The sequence below is a fragment of the Falco naumanni genome, chromosome 2 (assembly GCF_017639655.2).
Source record: "Falco naumanni isolate bFalNau1 chromosome 2, bFalNau1.pat, whole genome shotgun sequence".
NCBI classification, from domain to species: Eukaryota; Metazoa; Chordata; class Aves; order Falconiformes; family Falconidae; genus Falco; species Falco naumanni.
Genome location: NC_054055.1, coordinates 82,314,828 through 82,337,165, shown reverse-complemented (window position 1 = coordinate 82,337,165; position 22,338 = coordinate 82,314,828). Strand labels below are relative to the sequence as shown.

At 36.8% G+C, this 22,338-nt stretch overlaps 1 protein-coding gene across 19 annotated transcripts in view; it reads left to right on the top strand.

Annotated features, from left to right (window-relative positions):
• KDM6A (lysine demethylase 6A) overlaps positions 1–22,338 on the top strand; it is a 162,955-nt gene that overhangs the window by 31,586 nt on the left and 109,031 nt on the right. For all 19 annotated transcript variants that reach the window (XR_005826587.1, XM_040585252.1, XM_040585248.1 and 16 more), the window contains exons 3-4: positions 4,641–4,749; positions 17,879–17,928. Coding sequence is in view for 18 of the 19 variants with exons in the window: in XM_040585252.1 (XP_040441186.1) it covers positions 4,641–4,749; positions 17,879–17,928 (159 nt within the window). In the remaining variant the exon portion in view is untranslated. The remainder of the gene's footprint in view (positions 1–4,640; positions 4,750–17,878; positions 17,929–22,338) is intronic.

Genomic DNA, 22,338 nt, shown 5'->3' with positions numbered 1-22,338 from the left:
ATTTTGTCATGTTTGGCCATTTAGTCCTGCTGCTTTCATCTTAGTCAATCATGCTTGTTGTAAGTAAGGACGGACACCATTACATCATCATCTTTAGAAACTGTTCAAAAAAGCTATATTGTTGTTTTTTTCTTTTGAGCTCAGTTGTCTAGATAGTAATTTGAATTTGTGCTGTAAAATACAAATAATTGCAACCAGGGATAATCACGGTAAAGTTCTTTTCTTCATATTAGTTGAAGTAAAACCAACATTGTTCTTCTTTCTCCTCTATGAAGTAGACTGTAATATGTATCACTGATTTCCATATACAATATTTAGTATTCTGGTTTTATCTCTTTGGTTTAGTTTGAATTGGTTTTTTTGGTTGTAGTGTATATTCCCAACTCTAGGATCTTGTTTTCATAAAAAGGCATCATGTTAATAGTAGCCAAAACTGACATTTGCTTTATATGGTTGTTCTTTTTAGTTCAGGTTTTTTCTCAGGGAGAATGGGTAAGGGGGAAATTTCTTCCCACAACAGCAGGAATAAATATCCCAATTCCTTTCCCTTTGGAATAATAAATAATGAACATACAGGGATTTGGTAGTGCATTTTGAAGATGATAATGGAATTATTTCTTCATTTTGTGAACCCATACAAATGATTTGCTAACGTTTTCCAGGTTGACAAATACATTAAGCCTTTTTCTTCTTCACTGTACTGTATTTAAACATGTCCAAAGAATTGGTGATTGAATTTGTGAAAGCAGAAAGCCCCCAGACCCGAACTACGATGATAAGAGAGGGTTTGTAATTGTCATGTCAGAAGTGTTGACAAGTGTATTAATTCAGTTTGCTTTTAATCAGACAGGTGGCAAACAACATTAATATTAATTTTGGGGTTTGTTTGGGTGTTTGTGTTTTTTGTTTTGTTTTGGTGGTGGTTGGTTTTGTTTTTTGTTTTTTTTTTTTAAAATCACATAGACCAGCTTCTCTTCCTGCAGCCATTCCTGTATTTGTTCCCTGCTTCTGCTCTGGTTGTCACACAGCAAAGCAGCTGCGGGTGATTATTTTGCCAAGTTCCTGAATTCTTAAGGTTTCCCTTTTATCTTCATGCAGCCTTGAACAAAGAGAAGGAAGCGTACAATGTTGTGTAGCAATCTTCCTTTTGGTTTAAGGTTCTTTCTCTTTCTTGTTAATTTGCCAATACTAGTAATCCTCAAGGCTGACTCCATTGAGTGCACTTAGAAATCCATGCAATGTGGAGAAATAGCAATACTTAAAAACCTGAGGATTTTTAACTTCCTCAGAATCCTTAGTGTCTCGGGATGATTTAAATAAGTTGCACAAGTGGTACCATAGATGGCCTTTGAAGTTACAGATCCACTGAAATGAGATCTTTTGATTATTCCTTCAAACAAACCATATACACATATGTGTAGTTGCAACCTCCCTCTTCAAAATGCTTTGCATCCATTCATTCAACTCAGAGACAAATTCTTATCTATGCAGAAAAATACTTGTACCATTCTAAAGGGGTTTGATAGGAAAAAGAGTTTCTTGACCAAAACCAAAGCTGGATAAATTAGTTTCTCTAGATGAATCTGCTCTGGCTACTAGGAAGAACAAAGACACACGTGGTGACCGGTCTGCTCATCCTCCAGAGAGTTGGAGGTTGACCTTGGTGGTCCTGCCAAGGAGGTAAAGCTTGCTTTTAGTTGCTGTTTCACTTTATTAAAATGTGCTAGAAGAATTTTTGTAATTCTTATGGAACAATCTTCAGAATTTAAGTTTGCATAAAGATAAGTGTTTTCCTGATACTGTTGCAAATAGGTTAGAGATCAGCTGGGAGAGTGTATGTAATGGTGTAGTTGAATTGCTTTTACAGTAACAGTTAACTGTAACTTAAGTTAGGGGAAGTTCTGTTTTGTGCCTCTGGTGTCCTGTGCCTTGCCTTGTGCTGGTGTTTAGCGATATGGCTTAGTGATATCTTCAAAGGGTGTTCTGAGGCAAAGGGAAAATCTGCCTTGTTGAGAGTTGATCGGAATTGGGTGAAAGACCTGGGCACAGCTTTTTGTTTCCCTACTATATGTGATGCTTCTGATAATTGTGATAACATCTTGTAATGAGGATTTACTTAAAAAGGGGCTGGGGAAGTGTTAAGGGTCTTTGGATGCTTAGTTGTTTAAGTGCATGTGATTTAGAATTTCCTTGAACATCTGTATAAAAAACCCTGTTACATTTGCTCATAAAATCAAGTTCCTTTTTAAATACCTGACCCATCTAATTTAGGAAATAACTTCCTCTTTAACAGTTTTTGGGAACTACCTGTGGTGGTAGCAATTTCTATATGCTCTGAACAGTGACTGACTTGTAGAATACAAAATAGTAACTTAAGAAATTGTCATAGCGTGAATATTCTCTTCTGCAGCTGCAGCAGGTATTGTGTATCATCAAAAAACGGGAGGCCTATCTGCAAATTAATCTGTGACAGTAATATTAGAGGCATGAGCAAGAACTGTGTTACGATATGTACAAATCGAGAGATGAAACCAAAACATAGGGAGAAGCAGCAAGGCGTAAAAACCAAGATTCTGTATTAGAATACTTGCAGACGTGAATAGGTTCAGCTGATAAGCCTGAATGTTGAGAATCGGTTCATAGACATATAGTAATTTTAGGGAACTGACTTTGGACTTGGGTGCTTTGTTTCTGGTTCCAGGGATCATATTCTTTAGATTGAAGAGTTGGCTGACTCTGAGGTGTTCATAGTGCTGGGAATAAAATAAAAGGAATAGTGGCTTTGATTAACTGTCAACAGAATTCCAGACCTTCCAGTGCAGTTTGCTAATGCAAAACTTAGGGCATGAATGAAAAATTCTGCAGCAGCTCTTTGATGTAGAAGTGAATACACATCCCAATTTAATATCTTCAGAATATGGCCAAATACCTATGGTTTGAAATATGTAATTTACAGCGGCTTTATTAAATCATTTTAATACCGTACATACACCTAATAGATTTTGAATATAGTTGTTACCCGTTTTGCTGCAGTTTTGCAGCAGCATAGCTTTGTATTTATCCATCAGAACTTTGTTTCTGAAAACAGCCTTAAAATAAGGCTATTCTGGACTTTAAAGTAGATGAAAGTGTTATGTTATACATCTTGAGCTTGGGATACAGAGACCCACTTATCTGGTCACATACGTGGCTTTGTGTCAATTGAGTACAAGGCCTATCTTATTATGGCTTACCACTTAGAGAAATGATTTAAAACAGGCATAGCAGGGTAAAAATGGCAAATTAAAAGACAAATTAGATCAGTAATTTGGAGTCTCCACAGGTGTGTTTTTCCTATTTCTTTATATTTCCTCATTTTGTTTGTTGGCATTTCTCATTTCAACGATTAATACAACTGTACATTTTGACTTGAGTGTTACAGGATAGATTGGTATTTTTTTTCCCCTTTTGAATTTCCAGTTTTAATAAAATGACTTAACAAAGCTTATAATTTTAAATTAAGTATTAAGGTCTTTGATTACTGTAACATACTAAAACCAAACAGTTAATAATTGCAACCAAATTTGAAACAGTCAAACTGTGAGTTGGTGAAACTCACGGATTAACCGGATGGAATTAGAATTCATTGGGAGTCTGTCAAGCTTTTGAGAACTGTGAAGTCTTCTGCTGATGCAAAGGATGTTCCCTCCCATTTAAGTTCATTCAGCTACTTTAATTTTAATGGCTAGTGTGTTCAAAATAAGAAACTGGAAGTTCAGAAAGTTGGGAAAGCAATTCTGTTTATTTATTTATTCACTCATTCCCAAAGTGTAAATAGGGTCATGAGGTAAGAATATAATAGGTTAAAGAACATGACCATTATGATGAATAGAAGGCATATCAGTTCAGTTTATTAAAAATACGTGTTTGCAGTGCAGAACATACTTTGATTGCTTGTGCCGCTTATAAACTTCTAGGGCAACTTTGAGAAAAGTAAAATTCTTTTCTAATTGGGTTCATGTTTCTGACTTTAGCTTTACTTAGTCTACAGCAACTGTGTAGTAAGTAGAAGGTAGTAAACTGCATTTCATGACATGATAGTTCTATGTGAAAAGAATCAGCTCTTGTGAAATCCATGCTAAGGTACATAAATCACCTCAGCAACCATGCTGAGTTAGTGTATTCTTCAGTTTACCAAAAAGTAATGAATTAACTGGTAGAATGAAATGTGAATCTTTCAGAAAGAACAAACACAGAATGAGAGTAAAATCACAGGTTTCTTTCTTGCATATTGGAAAGAATAAAATAAATCCTTTTGCATTTAATTGATTTTTAAATTAAAAGTAGTCGTGTATGTTAGAAGTTTGTTCTGTGTTTGGGAAGTCAGATGTTTCTGGAGTCCACAAATAAACCAGAGGAAACTTTTATTGGTAATTTGCTGTCAATTTGCATTAGAATCAGTGAACTTCCAAATATGTTGTTTTAAACACTACATTTCTTCTTTGAAAAGTAATGCTCATGATGTTATTGAGAGTGTTTGTAGACTTCTTACCTTACAGACTAATAAGAAGCTTTGTTATTCCTCAGAAAATTTACAGAAAATGTATTATTTGCTGTAGTTAAATACAGAATTTTGAAAACCTTGTATTTCTTTTTCCCAGGCTGTTCGCTGCTATGAATCGCTAATTTTGAAAGCTGAAGGAAAGGTCGAGTCCGATTTCTTTTGTCAGTTAGGTCACTTCAACCTCTTATTGGAAGATTATCCAAAAGGTAAGGTTTTTTAGTACTTCTGGTAAATGTTGTTGGGGGAGTGGCGTTTGATGTAGGTGACAATAGTGTGAAAAACATTTGAGTAACTCAGTTTTCTTGGTTTGTACTATATTTCAAAGCCCGTAACACAATAAGACTGTTGATGTCTTTACAAAAACAGTTCTAACTGCTTGTTGTTGTTCTTTTCTTTTTTCTTTCTTTTTTTTTCTTCTTTTTGTGAAAAGAACCTGAACCAAAATACTACTGGTTCAGGTGTGTGTATGAAGTTTCATTAGTTCATACAGCAGTACCACCCTGCCTACTTAATGTTTCTGATTCATTATTACATGACTGTACGAGCAGTTGAACCCATGCATCTGAAGGTTTCTTATGGTAGGTGGGACACATAGGTGCGTAGGATGAGAACCGGTCTTAGTACTTTCAGTATGTCCACAATCTCAACAGGTAAGGCTAGGCTGCAAGTGTTAATTCAGAAGGAAAAATCTGCACTTTAATAAGTGTTTCAGGTTCTGTTTTAAATACTGAGTGGAAGAATGGATGTAGGGGTTTGGCAGGTGGGGGCGGGTTCCTTTAGGATTCTGCTTCATCAGTCTTTGAAATTATTTAAAACATTTTTTTGTCATCATTGCAGTCAGTGAACATAGAACCTTATGTACACTTGTGCTTTCTTGCTTGTGGGTCAGAAGAGTGCTTTTTTGGTAGCGGTGCGGAATCCTAAAGATACTCTGCTGTGTTGCCAGCTGAGACATAGGGGTAGATCTTCAGCTTATCTTGTTTCTGCTTCATGTCATGCTGGGTGTCAAGCCCAGTGTCTGATAGCTGCCTCCCTTCCAGTGACTGTGAGAGGTACAGATGAGTAGAAAGCCTTTTCGGATGTTACTCTTCCTAGCGAATTAGAACAGGTCAGAATATTTTTTATTTTTTTTTATGGGATTTCTTTTTTTCATTGTTGTCGCTTTTTAATGTAAATGCAGTTCTGTTTGACTTCAAGGAAACAACACCCCTACCCCAAGGTCTACTCCCACTGCATGCTTTTTTCCAAACACGCAAAAATACTAGTTTACAGTTACCTTGGGACATAGAAATAGGGAAATTAATTGTAACTGATTGTAGTTCAAAAGCACTGCTTAGAGATTCAGGCTAGCTGTGGACCATTTCGTAACAGTGTGTCTATGTGTCCACTTGTTCACTATGTCTGACATAAAACATGATGAGTTAGGATTCCTGGAGCTTTTGTTTTTTAGGTGACACGTTTGGATCTAATGTTACTAGGTAGGAGTTTGCAGTTATGTAAATTCAATATGTAAATTCAGAAGGCTTTGAGTTATCAAGGCATCTGTCTCTTTCTGTTAAATGTATGCGGAGCTTAGGGACATCAGTACCCACAACTTGTACCGACAGCTTAGGAACCTACAACTTATACCTACAGCCTACATTCATAACCACTGGTGTTTCCAGTCAGAGACATGGGAAAACCTGAAGGGAACAGGGCAATGTGCTGGCTATACAGTTTACTGAAGAATAGTCTGATCCCATGGTTTTATTTGATTTGGTTTGGCTTTATTTTATGAAAATTCAACCACTCCCTCTGTACACAACTTAAGCTGCTGTTTCTGATTAGTCTAATGCAACTTGGTATGAAGTGAGTGCAGTATGGCTTATCAGATGTATTTTACTTAGCAAAGACAGCACAGTATTGTGGACTGAACTGTATTAACTGCTTTTGAGTTTGTAACAGTTACGAGTGACAGGACTAGGTGTTGCTATGGTTCAGAGGCAAGGTTTACTGATGGGGAGTCTGCTTTGTGATGTGTATATAGTTTTAAGAACAAGCATAAAAAATACAAATGATTGTTGAAAATACTAGTTCTCCAGAACTGTAAGCATGCATGAGCAGAACTGAGTGGGAAGAAACATTTAGGCATTAAAAACCTGAATGAAAATACTTAACATTTTCTTAGATGCCTATTTAAAGTCACATCTCAGCCATGAAAGAAGTCTCAAGGAATGGAAAAACTATGCTAGTAACAAAGTATAAAAAATAAATAAGGTGTATCTGTATTTTTAAAGAAATGGGCTAGTAGTGAAAATAATACTGGAGGAATTTGAATCTATGGGAAAAGGGAAGTTAAAGGGTTTTTTTTATGAAGTGAGGGACACATGTTCGTGTTTGTAACAGTTGGTGAATTCCAGTACTAAACACCGTAGAAGTATCATCCACAATGCAAAAAGTCTTAAGCATCCTATAATTAATTTACTACTGTTACATGAAAGAAGTAAAATGTTGGCGCATTGCATGATGATTTAAAGTGAAAATAAATTTTCTTCCATTCTATAAATCCTGTTATTTCAATTATCATACATTATAATTGCAATTATAGTTAAATACTAAATGCTTGGGAACTGAAAAGTAAATGGAGTTCAGAAATGTTTTGATCTCACTATTGTATATTTTATCTAGTTTTTAAGTCCTGAAGATCAAGAACTGTAAAGTGCTGAAGCAGGATGATCTTCAGAACTTACCTGTCTAGTCTGAATAGTCTTGGACAAAGTTGTGAGGAAGTTGATGTGTTTAATAAATTGGATGTAATTAATATCACAGGATAGCAGCATGACAAATGCTGCGCAACTTTCATTTTTTTTCCCTTGGAAGCATATTTATTTAATTAAATATCTTTAATAAATCTGTACACCTTTGTATATAATGTAGAAAGGTGTGTTTGTTAAGAGGCAAATGTGATAGTGTTCTTTGTTTAAAAAGTCTTGCAACATAGTTTGCGTGAAGCAGAACAAAGTTGTTAGTTGATCACAGAAGTATGATCAGTGATCAAGGTGAAGCTCAGCTGATAGATATTTGTTAGGTTTCACATATGTTTTTTTCTGTTTTGATCTGTCTCATTTTGTCACAAATACGTTGATAAATGTGGATCATTCAGTTGGGTGTATTTGGTGTGTGTTAATACTTTCATGTAGCTAATACCTCTTCATAAATGTAGTAGAAAAGACTGTAGGTCATTTCTTTATAAGAATTAAGAATTAGGACTCGTACCCCAGAAAAGAGGGACCTTGAGAAAGACTAATGGAAAGGTTACTGCACGTCATTAGTGGAACTAACCGGGCAAATACTGCACGTGCTGCACGTATGCAGGCAATGTTGGTTGAGGGGGCAGGCTGCCTTTGAATGTGGAGTAAGATGATGGATGGCTGATGTCTTACCGAAGCCTAAATACATCTAGCATATATATTTCTATTTTAAAATTACATTTTAGATGTTGTAGTGATTTCTGTTGAAATGCATTATGTTTTATGTCACTCATAGCCACTTAAGTCCGGAATTAATATGCTTTTTTTCATCAAAAAGAAGTACTTTTAAACTCACTACTTCTGTTGGAGACACCAGAAATTACTGATGAGGTTCATTCCTCTCTGTATTATATCTGAGGTTAGACTAGAGTATCACAGTGTGTTTTCCTACCCTTTAAAGTATCTGAAGCTGGTCTGCAGCTTGTAGTTTTCCCAAAATGCAGTATGTTTGAATTGCTTTGTTAGCTAAAGGGTTTTCTCTGCAGCCACGAAATTGAGTTGTCTTGCTAATTGCACTCTGGTAGTGTTAGGGGAAGCTCTTAGGCAAGGTATCACCCTTTTTGCAGATTTTGAATACTGTGAGCCACTGATTTGTATTCAGATGGTTATAACCAAGGCAAATTGATCCAGCTTCATAAGTATGTTCAAGGTGGTTTCTGTGCCCAGCTTTTGTTGTCTTTGTCATTACTGGCCAGAATTTGGCTTCAGGATTTCCCAAAATGAGAACATTTGCTCCTCCCAGTCAAAACTATTCTGTTTCCTCAGTGGCATTTTCCTAACTCTAATCTGATGTCTTCTGCCTTTTTTTAACGAGGCAGCTATTTCCCCAGCTGTTTGATTGTTTCAGAGGTTTCCAAACCCATTGTTCCCTGTGCTGTCTTTAGTGGCACCCCCGTCTGCTTGTTGCTGCTCTCTGGTTTGTGCTGGCACAGCTGAACACGCAGCTGTATGGGGAACTGATCCAACTGAAAAATAACCTAGTAGAAAAGTGATGCAATTGCCCCAGAATGTGAAACCTCAGCTTCAGATTTTGCCAGAGACGGTTGATGAGTTGTCATGTAGGCCTTTGGATGCTGGCAGCATTGTGAATCCTGCTAGGACTCCATGGTGCTCTGCATTCCTTGGGAGGGCCAGGTTTTTACCAAAATTGTTGTGCTGCTAGTCTTGGAGGAAAATGATGCTACATCAGTAGTTGGACATTTTTAATTTTTTTCCCCGTGACTCTGGTTTCCATAAGAAGCACAGAGTGTAGACTGTGGTCCTGAAGGTTTGGGTTCCAGTTGAATGCTGTTTAATGAGCTCATGGACTCTGACATCATCTCTGTTTTCCTTAAGGATTTATATCTGTTTTGTAGAAGGGTCTGTATGTGTTGGCTGTGTTCCAGCTTCTGACTTGTTGGACAGAAACTGTTGCACAAGCAGACACAAGCTTCTATCATTTGTCTCCTTGAATTGCTTTTCTCTAAGCAAAATTCCTGGAAGTAGATAATGCAATTAATGATTTGGAAGAAACACGCAGTTATTCACATCAGTTACTAAAGCACAGTAAATACTACAGTAAAATAATTCTTATTGTTGTACTCAAGTGGTGATCACATTTTTAATGTACTATGTCAGAACAGTTTTTAAAATACTTTGTAGATATGACTGCATTGTCAAAAGCACTAATACAAAAATATTGTAAGTAATTTATAAGATAGTGTTAATTAGTCCAAGGGCATTTTTTAGCAATTGTTAGGCTACAATTTAAAATAAAACCGGAAAAAAAACCCAGAATGTTTATTGAGGTGCTCATTTATTAAGATACAGCCTAAAACCAAAATTTAAAAACTTTTTGATTGTTCTTGTGTAAATTTGGTTGGCTGAGTGAACAACTCTCAAATTCAGCAATGTATTTTGTGTTCCTTTCTACTTACAAACCCAGCTCTGCAGAGAGTTTCTCTATAGTGATTAATGTTTTAGTCTTTTAGGACTTTGAACGAAAGTATTGTCATTAGGAAGCATTTCAGTGTGCTGTGTTCTAAGGTACAGAGTAGTAGAGGTCATCTTGTAAACTGTAAGAGAGAACTTCCTGGCATAGATGGGATTGTGCTGGTTGCTACTGGGCTGTCTTTTACTGATGAAAAGTCCTAAAGAACTAGAGTGAATTTTAAGTAGCATAGCAATCAGAATGATTGAGGAAGAGATGACTATTTTTCAAATATGTGTGATTTTTAGGTTTAAGGTTTTTATTTTGTTGTATGTAATTGTTAATAACTGGCAGAAATATTGGGTTGCTTCTGTGTAAAGCTGTTTTATTTCATTGTCAGGATGCTGTTGTTAAATTTTGGATGGTTTAATTTCAGGTGGTTCAAATCATTATGTAAAATTCCTATAGAAAGAAGTAAGAATGTTATCTTAAAGAACATTTTAATGTTCTAAGCTTTATAAATAGGGTGTGTGGGGGCAGAGGTTAGCAGTAGAAGATTGTTATTACAGAATATAGCTGGACCATGTTTTTTGACTGAAAATTTTCATTTTAGGCAGTATTCTAAATAAACAGTTGTTACTTCGTCATTTTATGGAATATACTCTTCAAAGGGCTTCTGAGCTGTGTTCTTCCATGGTGTTCCTTCACTGATATTCTCAATATTTTAAGATCTTTCTTAGAGTTCATTATCTAGAGGATTTCTGTAATAGTAAACTACTTGTCAAGCTCTTGTGTGTCTTGCATGTCTTACACACTTACTAGTCTCCTGTGCAGCATGTGGTTGGACATGATCGTGGGCCAGTGGGCTTCTCATCACTTTGCTGCTGCATTATATTTCTGGATGAGGATGTGTAGTTGTTAATAAAATTACTTAGAGGACTATTTAGTGGTTTTTCTTTCTTAATTGTGTCTGCCTTCATTCTGCGTTAAAGGGAAGACATGCTTTAAGCTTCTTCGATTGTCTCTTTAGTACTTTAGCACAGATCTCTGGAAATGGAGAACAGCCACTTTACTGAGGCCTTGCAACAAAAGACCTGAACTGCATTTTTCTTCTTGAGCTTTGATAATATTGTTTTCTTTTGGTTATTACAGATTGAATTACTTAGGTTGGAAAAGACCTGTATGATCACCAGGTGCGACCATTAACCTAGCACTGCCAAGTCCACCATAAACCATGTCCCTAAGTGCCACATCCACACAGCCTTTAAATCCCTCCAGGGATGGTGACTCAGTCACTTCCCTGCACAGTCTGTTCCAGTGCTTGACAACCCTTTCAGTGAAAGAAATTTTTCTAATATACAACCTAAACTTCTCCTGGTGCGGCTTGAGGTCATTTCCTCTTGTCCTATTGCTTATTATTTGGGAGAAGAGACGGACACACACCTCGCTATAACCTCCTTTTGGGTAATTGTAGAGAGTGAGAAGGTCTCCCCTGAGCCTCCTCTTCTCCAGACTAAACAACCCCAGTTCCCTCAGCCGCTCCTCAGAAGACTTGTGCTCCAGACCCTTCATCAGCTTCATTGCCCTTCTCTGGACACACTCCAGCACCTCAGGGTCCGTCTTGCACTGAGGGGCCCCAGTGTTTGAGGTGCGGTCTCACCAGTGCCCAGTACAGGGGATGATCCCTTCCCTGGCCCTGCTGGTCACACTAGTTCTGATACAAGCCAGGATGCTGTTGGCCATCTTGGCCACCTGGGTATACTGCTGGCTGATGTTCAACCGGCTGTCAACCAGTACCCTCTGGTCCTTTTCCACCAAGCAGCTTTCCAGCCACTCATCCCCAGGCCTGTAGCGTTTGCATGGGGTTGTTGTGACCCAAGTGCAGGACCTGGTACTTCTCCTTGTTGAACCTCATATAACCTGCCTCAGCCCACCAGTCCAGCCTGTCCAGATCCTTTTGTAGAGCTTTCCTACCCTCAAGCAGATCAACATTTCTGACCAACTTGGTGTTGTCTGCAAACTTACTGAAAGTGCAGTCAATCCCCTCGTCTAGGTTATTGATGAACATAATAAACAGGACTGGCCCCAGTACTGAGCTCTGGGGAATGCCACCTATGACTGGCTGCCAACTGGATTTAATGCGACTCATCACCACCCCTGCTCTTTGGGCTTGGCCATCCAGCCTGTTTTTTACCCAGCAAAGAGTCAATTCCATTGACTCAACCTTTGAATTCCCTCACATTTTGATGTCTTTGATTTTACAGCTCAGCAGTGTTCATCTTGCTAGGTTAACATACTAGTGTGCATAAGTGCTGCGCTGCATAATAAGCTGTTTCCATAACCTGCCTATGTCTCCTGGGTGTTTAACAATATTTATTTTTCCTGGAAGCATTGTCAGATTTAAAGCAACTTGTGCACTTTCCTTGCTTCCCTTGTGCAGTTCTTCAGCTAATTTTCTATATTAGTATTTTTTTTTCACATCAGATAAGCACTAAGAAATGTTAGTGCTTGTTTGAAAATCAGCGTTAAAAAAGAGATTTCTATTTAAGAAAACAAGTACTTGGTTACACAGAAGAACATGGTGTTTTGAGTTGTTTTAAAGTTCTTTTTCCAGGGATATGTCATCAAATTAATGCTTGCTCTTTTTGAATTTCAGCAAGCCAAAAATCTGCTAGTCGCATTTAGCTTTGCAAGGTGCCACTAGATGGTGTCAGTATCTAGTTCACTTTTTCCTTACGCAAGCACTAAAATACTCAAAGCTCCTCCATGTTTGCATCACTTTCAAAGGCCTCTCAAATTTTAAGGTGTCATAAAGTGGGTTTGTTAGAGCAGATCATAAAAGCCATCGTTCTGTGACTGTATGATTTGTGATTAGGTATGTTAAAAATTACAGGTGTGTGGATGTCATTCTGTTTCGCTCTCCGTTTTCACCTTGTTTGTTTAGGTGATGTGTTTATAGACTCTGGATATGAAAAGAGGTTGTCTGTTGCATTACTGAAACAATCAGGTATTTTATAAAGTTTTACCATTTTTTAAATTAAATTAAGTAGATATAAAACCCCCCACTATCATGAAAACCACATACATGGTAATTATGTAAAATCTATTTTGTATTCTGTATGGGAAATCAAGGAATCTTAATCAAGCTTGTCCTGATTCTGAGACATCCCTTGACCCTGGTCATAGTAAGAGAGGAAGACAAACTCTTAGGGGCAAATAGTAAAGGCTGTCAGTGTTGAAGTAAGTAGATACTGCCAAGTGGGTAGTTCTGGGTGGGTGTAAAAACCTGTAAGAGGAAAACAGTGGACTGTGACTGTATTAACTCATTGAAGATCAGCTCTGCACTAGGTGGCAGAGGGTTAAAGACAGATTCTGAAGTGAGCATGAGCTGAGGAGGTTTCTTACAGCTCAGTAGTTTTGATCCTTTGGGTGGAAAGATGGTGGTTTTCTTAACAGAGCTATTTTAGGTAAACATCCTTTTATTCTTATCAAGTGATGTATCTGATTGATCTGAAAAGCTACATATACCTTTGGGGCATACAGCACCCCTACCACTCCCTATTTAGGGTAGGATTGTAAACTGGTGTATGCTGGTCAGTAGGTTGTAGGGTTTTCAAGAGTCCGATCCGAAGGATTACCTGTGAGGGAAATAATGTAAATTGCAAGGTTTTGGGGAAGATTGTAAACTGATACATTGAGTAATGAAATGCGGGGCAGAAGGATGGAGATAGGTAACCATGAGCACCTTTTCTAGGAATTCTTGAGTCACTTGTCCAATGTTGTTTTAGATGTCTGAATGTGGTTGCTCAGTTTTGTGCTTTTAAGGTTTTTTTTTTGTTTTTGTGGTTGACTGGATCATTTTACGAATATAGTTGAGAGTGAAGCAAGAAACACTGTCCCACTGTTGACATCAATCCTGTTCTTTTTGAGCCTGGACATGCAGTTTCTAGATGCTCAGGAGTGTTTTGCATGTTGAAAAAAGAAGTCTGTATTTAGGCTCCAACAATTCCATATGTTTAAGAATTTCAGTGGCAAACTTTTAGATTGGAAAATCTCAATTGTAAGTTTATAATCAGAAGATTTGTCTGCAGAATTCTGCTGCGCTTAAGAGTGATTTCAAAGCATTCATTTCACTCATTTCATTATGTTTAAAAGAGGGCATCTTAACTGAAACAAGGTAATTCACTGGTATATGTAAAAATGAGAGGTAACCCTGTGTTGAAAGAGGGGCAGTAGTTCATAAAATTTTTTTTCGGACAAAAGTTGTCTCACCTTGGAATGGCCAGTCTCAGATGAAAAGTAAAGGTGGAAGTGACATTGCAGCTTTTAGTGTTGGGGTGGGGTTTTTTGTTGGTTTTGTTTGTTTAGGGTTTTTTTTAATATTACTAATGTGATGAATGACACAAATTACTTTCTTTTCACTTTTCAGTAAACCAGAGAATATCATCCTATAATTATTTCAGTGGAGACTTGTGAAAATTTTTATTGCTCAGAAGATTCACTTGCTCTTTTTTCCTTTTTAATCTAGAATAAAGTTTGTAATTTAAGGGGTTTGCACTCATTTCCTGTAGCTATAAACTTAATTCAATGGAAAAGTTGCTTGTAGTTCCATAATATGCCTTTTAGATAAGATGTTCTTGTTTCTACACCATGGAACCCAGGATAAATGTCTGCACACCGATGACTCCTGAGGGAGTAGAAAGTCTGGTGGGGTTCGAATTTATGTTTCATGTTCTGCTCCTTTAAAACTAGTAGGTTCGTTTAGTTTTTCAAAAATCTTGCTTTCATAATTTGATTTCTGTCTTCTTATATGCAGGATTCTTCTAAGGGTTATGCTTGATTAGGGATGTTTCATGTGGGCTCTGGCAAAAAAATCCTGTCTCAAACCCCTTTTTTTCGGGTTTTTTTCTGCCTGGTCCTTAAGTCCTTTTCAGCAGGGCTTGAGTGCTTGTGGAGTTAATCTTTAATCTAGATGTAAAGGGGGCAGAAATAAACTTTCACAGGTAACTAACTAGCTGTAAGTTGAGCACTTGTTAAATACTGAAATTGGGCATCAGTAAGTTTCTAGCTATCTTAACTTTCAGAATGAGGAAAGGGACCTTTAGCTTCTGTATTAGAGATCCCTCCATGATTCATTGTTATGCATTTTTAGCACAACACTGAGAATTTTAGTTTTTAATCTTCAGGCTGTTCAGTAGAAGCAGAATACTGTTAGCCTAGAAGGAAAGGCTGGATCCCTAGAAGAGGTTGCTGAACCCAGAAGTAGGATTCAGCACCAGACACTGAAGAGAAGGACTGTAGTGTCTGTCGTCTTTCTTCCTCTGGAAGAGTAGTGTGACCTTCCTTACAATGAAGGCCTTATCTTCTTATTGTGTAAACATGAAATATCCTTCAGCAGTCCATGCTTTCCATGTACCTGTTTTTCATTGTAACATAAGCCTGGCATATTAAAGCAGTCATGTCAGCTGTTACTATGGGAAGTTGCTAAACTTTTTGGAAGAATGGAAGAGAAACTAGTAGAATATCATGGAACAAATACTCCTTTCTTTAATACAAGAACTTTTCCATGTTTTAAATGGAGGTGCTAGAATTTCTCTGGGTGAGTTTTTTTGTAAGAGTGACATTGGTGGAGCCATGTTTCCTGTGCCTCCCAGTCTTCCTGCTCCCCTGACATGGGGCTTTATCGCGTCTGAATGAGTGAATAGCTTCAGATGTCTTCTCTCCTGTTTTTTTCAGTGCTGCTCACCTCTGCTCTGTTGTCTCTAGCTGGGAAACAGGGCTGCACACACTGAGTAGCTAGGGTTAGGAGCAAGAAGAAAGGGTTGAGCTGTACGTGTTTTTGCTACGCTTGCATAAGGAGTATTTTGGTCACTCCATAGCAGTAAGGTGCTACCCCCGCCGCCCCCCCCCCCCCCCCCCCCCCCCCCCCCCCCCCCCCGTCTTTCCTTGTAGGGTAGGTCTTCTGTTGCATCTCTGTTTTTGTAGGTTTTTTTAAACTGTTGATGTTTTATAAACTTGTTAGCAGTACCTTAACTGCTACAATGAAACATTTCATCTCTCTTCTCTAATGGATGTGCTTCATGTGGGTACACCTATTTATTTTTTTTAACAGCTACATTGAAAAAGTTCATTTATTTTCCCAGTATAAATCCTTAGCATTGTATTTAATGGTTTTTTTTTCATCTTTTTATTTTATCTATATTCCCTGTGTAATTGAATGCAGTACTTTGCAGGGGGAGTTCTCAGTTACCTAAATCTTGTATCTCAGTTACCTAAATCTTGTACAATATGGTGCTGCTGACTTAAGTATTTGAAATATGCTTTAACCTTTAAAATTGGGATAGGTACTGCTTGATTAAAAAAAAAAACAAAACAAAAAAAACCAAAGAACACAACAACAAACTTTTTTTTTTTTTTTTTTTTAACCTGTGGTGCATTACAAAACTGTTTCATAATATGTGTGTTCCTGTTTGGAAAGCAAAGTCATTCTCACATTTAAAAGTTAATTATATCTTTCTATTGAAAAGTCATTAATGATACCTGGGAGAAGGTGAATCTAGGAGTATTTGGGGTAGGAAGTTATTTTGTGTTGTGAACATTCTTTAAGTTATGTTGTTGTGAATTTTCTTTAGAAGGTAATTATAGGATGTGACTGAAATATATGTAGTCTTAAACTTCTAAACTTGCATTGGTAGACTGCAGTCATATCCTTCAGTTTGTACCAAATTTTTTGGGGGGATGGGTAAGGAATTGTATTCTTAAGTTATGACTTAGCCTGATTGACTAGATTTTTTTAGTAATTATATTCATCAAAGTTGCATGTAGACATTTACACATACTGCCTGTTGATAGTGTAAAGGATGATGAGTGTTCTGCTGGGTTTTTTTCTACTCTGGGCATCTAAATAAATCATAGTTTAGAGCACCAAAATTAGAAGCTGGCTTTGCAAAGTTCCAGTGGTGAGGGGCATCTTATGGGCATTGTTCAGCATGTCTCAGTGAAGCATTTAAAAGTACAAGGTTGTGAGTCTTCATAGACAGCTGAGTGCAAAGGTGTATTCTTAAGAACAGAAGGATCTGTATGCCTTGTCGTTATATATGTGTTGTTCTTATTTCGCTTAAACTTAAGGACTTTTATTAAGTTACGGAAATGAATATGCCAGACAGGCATTGATTGAAGAGTGATTAAAATTTAGGGACATGGTTTATCCATAGTGCTTGCAGGAGGTGAACCTGCACATAAAGTACGTATTGTTCTTACTGTCTTAATCTACTTAGTGTTTTGTAGTTTTTCAGAGCAGAGATTGTCTTCTTTTGTTGTTTGGAAAACACATCCTGTGTAGAAATGATTCTTAACTCTTAAGAAGCAAGCACTTGAAAAATTAAGATGTTGGTGTTACTGCAGTGAATCATTATTTAAGTCTTCATTTTTAGATGATGCCTAGTACAGTGTTCTTGCAGGAATGTAAAGCCTATTGGCATTGCAGTCTGATGCAGCCTGTTAGCCAAAGGGCAAGATGAATCAACTAGAATTTTTAGTGGGGAAGAGGGATGTAGAAATGGTGATCTGAGAAATTAATTGCTAAGCAGAGCTAATATTCTACTGAACAGAGCTGTTCTTAGTGCTGTTTTCCAGGTTAGTCTTGGTCTTGGGTGTTGAATAAAATGTAAGCTTTTTTTGACTTGCTTTTGTTTCTCTAGTTACTGAATGAAAGGGCATATGAAATTGATTTCTCTTTGTATGTCCCTTTGCACCAGTTCTTTGGAAATTACAGGACGTCAGGGAGCATGGTAAATGAGCTACATGATTAAATTTTTAAATCTTACAACAGCTTTGTCCAGGATGAAAATCCCAAAATTTCAAATTATTTCTTTGTTATAGGTTTTCTTTAAAATATTGCTTGATTTACATTTGTAAGATTAATAATAAATATACTTTCTGGTTGACATTTCATAAAACAGAATTATAATCTTAAGGAATGCATTACCCACAACAGTGTACTTATTGTGGCAGTGTTACTTTTATTAAACCATTTATCATTTTAATGTTGTGTATTCTGACTCTTAAGGGTTTCTATCTTTTTCTTCAAAGAATATGCAACAAAACAAATTCAACATTAATTTTTCTTTCCTACAGCATTATCTGCATACCAGAGGTACTACAGTTTACAATCTGACTACTGGAAGGTCTGTATATGCTGCTTTTTTTTTTTTTTTTTTTTAACATATTGTTGTAAATGATTGAATTTCTGAAATAGTTCAATTTCAGTATAAGTTTGTAGTATATATCTGCAGTTACTTTTTGCCATTTTAATTGAGTTTTAATGGAAATATTCACCTATATGTAAGAATTATGACAAATCTAAGTGGAAATAAGTCTTCACACCATTTGTTGAAATGGTAAAACAATTAACTTGACACATTTTATATTTTTTTTATTATTATCTCTTCAGTTTTTCTTATGTAAGCATAGATACTTGGATACGTATGAGTATTGAGAGAAGCATAACCACTTGAAAGCTGCTGCGCAGGCGTTGGACTTGTACTAGGAAAAATGTTCTCAGGTTGCTTTTTATTTGCACAGATGCCAAATTGTTTAAAGTCCCTTTCAGTATTTTAGATAACATTCTTATGTAACACAGGAGAAAAATCCTGTTAGTATATCTGCCTTATCTGTAAGTCCATGTAGAGGTAGCAGGACTTGACATGAATAAAATTTAAAGATTTCTTACAGCAATATTGTCAAAAATATTTAGCATTGTTGTATTGTCACATGAAATAATTTGAAGCTCGTGATTGAAACAGAGGTGCAGGAAAGCATGTAACAGTAGATACTTGTGTGTTTTTAAGCAGCTGTTTTTCTTAAAAGTGTGTGTGAGTACATATTTCAAATAGGGATGGCTCACTCTGGAAATATATTAATTCCATGTATATATAACAGCAGTAGAGAAACGTTTTCTGTGCTCTTTGCATTTTATAGGGACTGTAAGTACATGCTGAAAAATCCTGTGATGACAACTCCCATTTGAGGGAGTGGAAAAGGAGAAAGGCAGGGTGAATAAAGGTTAGAAGAATAAATTGAAATAAGTGTCTTCTGGCATATGGAAGGAAAGGTCTAATCGGAGGGTCCTTGGAAAATTGTATTGGCTTGTAAGCCCCCGCTCCAGCATAAGTTACAGGAGTGCCATTTTTGCACCAAGTCATTTTGGAGTTGAAGTAGTTTTTTTCAGAAGTTACAACAATAAAAACATTAATCTATTCTTACTTCTTACATGCTCTCAGAGAGTTAAAGATTGCTGTAAATGAGTGTTGAAATCGATCAGTTAATTAAACATCTACTGTAATAGTTTCTGTTGTTTGTACTCTTCCCACGTTAAGCATTTCAGAATAGCTTGTGACTTGAATTATTTTTTCCCTGGCTTTTGTTCCACTGGCTCATTATTAGAAGAAGTGATAGGTGATTAGTAAATTATTTTCCCTGTGTTTTAGAAAGTTCAGTGTGAAGTGTAAATGACCATATGTATTTCCGTATATGTATAGAGTGTTATAGTGTGGCTTAGAATATTATCTGCAGTTACAATAAATGCAAACTCTTGATTGTTTTGCAGTTCCGTTTCAAGAGCACGGATGGCAGTAAAATGTGTTATCTATGCTTGATGTATTGAGAACAATTTCTGTTTGTATGCAGTAGGCTGCTATTGTAACATACCTGTTTCTTGTGTGTATCTCAGGAGTTTTAACATTGAAAGATTCTTTCAAACGGTTCTGGTTGCAAGCATGAGAGCATTATTTGGAGCTGATGAAAGAGCATTTTGACTTCTCCAGAGGGGAAAAAAACACAAAAGGCCCGTAATTTTTCATCAGGGGGACCTCATCTGTGAGGGTTACTGTGCTACTTCATCTCATTACAAGCTTCCGTATAAATGTGTAGACCAAAGTGTTGGGTTTTTTTCATAATGATTTTGGAGCTTTTGTTACTTTTATATGCAAGAAAAAGAGCCTGAAAGAGTCCAAAAACATTTTTCAGTGAAAAACTTTTTTGATGAAACTGATAAAAATCACAGGTGAATCATATTTTATCTTATTAATGGATGATGAAGCTAGTCTAGAGTTGGCAGTGGGAAGCTGCCTGGACTGCATCTAGAGAAAGGTCTTTCCACCTTTCCAAGCTGAGATGATTTCTTGTTTCTTGTTATCCTTAATGATTTGTATCTGTAAATAAACTATTTAGTCAAGAATAGTAAGTTTATGTTGGTTTTTTCATCACCTTTGTGACCAAAAGTGGGCTGTTTTGTTATACTTTGATAAACTTTTTTCCAAAGAGGTACAGATGACTAAATTAAAAAAAAAACAACAAAAAACAAACAAACCCCCCCACCAAAACCCAGACACATTATGAGTTTTTTTTTAGGAACTTCTTCTTTGGGGTTGTCTTTTTTAATTTCTTGAGGGGTTAGATGTCATCAATTAAGCTGTTGGAATTCATTATGGTAAAGAAAGGGAGAGAGAGAAGGGTGTGAAGGAAGGGTGGTATTTATGAGCTGTGAGGAGAGAGCTGTGTGAGAGAGCTGAGAAATTGCTGGAGAATGCTGAATCACATGAAAGTTGTTATTATATAAGGCAGGTTTGAAACCAGACAGGAACAGTCTTACAATAAAACTTAGGCAGCATATCTGAAATGACTTACGGTGGTGCAGTGCAAATTTACGTGGTTGAAATAAGTGTCCTGTATGGTCTTTGATTTATAAATTGAAAACTTCTAGAAGAATTGTGAGAGATTTTAGGTTGCTTTGAGTATTGTTTGGCCTCCTTACATAGTAATTTTAGTCTCTGTTGCTCTGGGTTTTTACTGTTGCATGGGATTGGTAATAGAACATTATTTTCATGCATTGTGCGTTATATGATAGTCATTCTACAACTCATCTATTTTTTTCCTTTCATGAAGAAAAGCATTTTACTTCCACCCTCTCATAGATTTTTCTTATGTTCTGATTTTTTTACCAAGTTGTTTTCTGTCAGAATTTGGTGCATGGACTGTTTTGTCAGTAATACATTAAGCATTTTGTTGATTATGTGGAACAAAGAGAAAGAAAAACCAGAAAACATATTCTGGATATATGTTACAGTGACAGAACTGAAGGTAGAAGGTTAGGAAGATGCTATATTTTGCCATTTACAGATCAATACTCCCTCCATTCTGGTGAGGTATTGCTTCCTTTTAAAAAGGTAATACCTGTATGGATAGTTTTGAAAGAGCTGGGTTGCATTATGCTGCATATTCCTAAATAGACCACTTTTTGCAGTAATATTTTCAGACACCCACAGATCAACGTAAAATGTCCTGCAAAATTACTGAGTTTCTGCAATTTTTGTTCTACATAAAAAAGGTATCTTAACTCTGCATCTTAAAAAAATATTTGACTTGAAATTTTAAAATGTGACTATCTCAACTTGGATAAAAGCTGAGATAACTTAATAGAGTTCTAGCATTCACGTAGTTTTCTCAATGTTTCTTCATGTGCTTATGCTAAAATAAATCTCCCTTCTGTGCAATGTACTTCATTCTGATTTCTTTTTAAAACTCCCCTGTGTCAACGTATTGGAGGAGGTGAGGAGGACTGTGGGGGATGAATGGATAGGAAGGGCAGTTCAGGAGAGGTAGACAACCAGAACTGCAGTTTGTAGATTTTGATGCTACTGAAAAAATAAAGATATCAAGTCTAAGTGTCTGCCATGGTTAGCAGTTTTGACATATTCTGAGGAGGCAGGATTAGAAGGCTCAGCAAGGAGCAAGATATTCCTGATTCTATCCAAACATGATGGCAGATAACTGGCACCTGGAAAAAGTTATTTTAATCATCTCGTGTGGTTGCATTATTATGCAGTTGATCATACTGAACTTTTTTATATAACGTCTGGGTTCAGGTAGGGAAACAGAAATTTCAGTACATGAGTGAGCTAAGTGTATGTAAGTGTGAAACATCTGGGTCTCTTGCATTGACATGGTTGCCCAGGGCAGGGGAGACCTAGAAACTTTCTTCCACAGATGCGGGGCCACAAGAGGTTTCACTTGGATGATTCCTGGCAGGGTTTTACAGAAGAGCCTGACTGTCCAGTACTTTGATTAAATCTCTGCTTTGGCATGACACTGCTACTGCAACCCTCATGTGGTTTGATACTTGATTAAAGTATATTTTGGCCTTTTGCAGGCAGGTGACTGTTTCCATATTGTCAGTTAGAAATTGTGTGCCTATAGTTCTTGCAACACAGAATGTGAACAAAGAAAAATTTTTGGTATGGGTACATTAGGTAGCAGCAAGCTCCCATATGCTGATTCTCTGCAGTGTTTCCATAAGCCATCTATTGTTGACATCTCTGTGAGTGGGGAATAAATATGTAGCTTTCTAGACAGGTTTTTAGTCAAATCTGGGCAATTGTGGACAAGTTATGAGGAGCGTGAGGACAGCACTGCCATTGTACCTTATTCTGAGTGTGTTAATTCATCAAAGAGAAGAATCCTGTCTTGTCTTCAAGGATTTTTGTGAACTGTGTTTCACTGGAGTAACAGAGGGTACACAGATACTTAAACATTTCTAT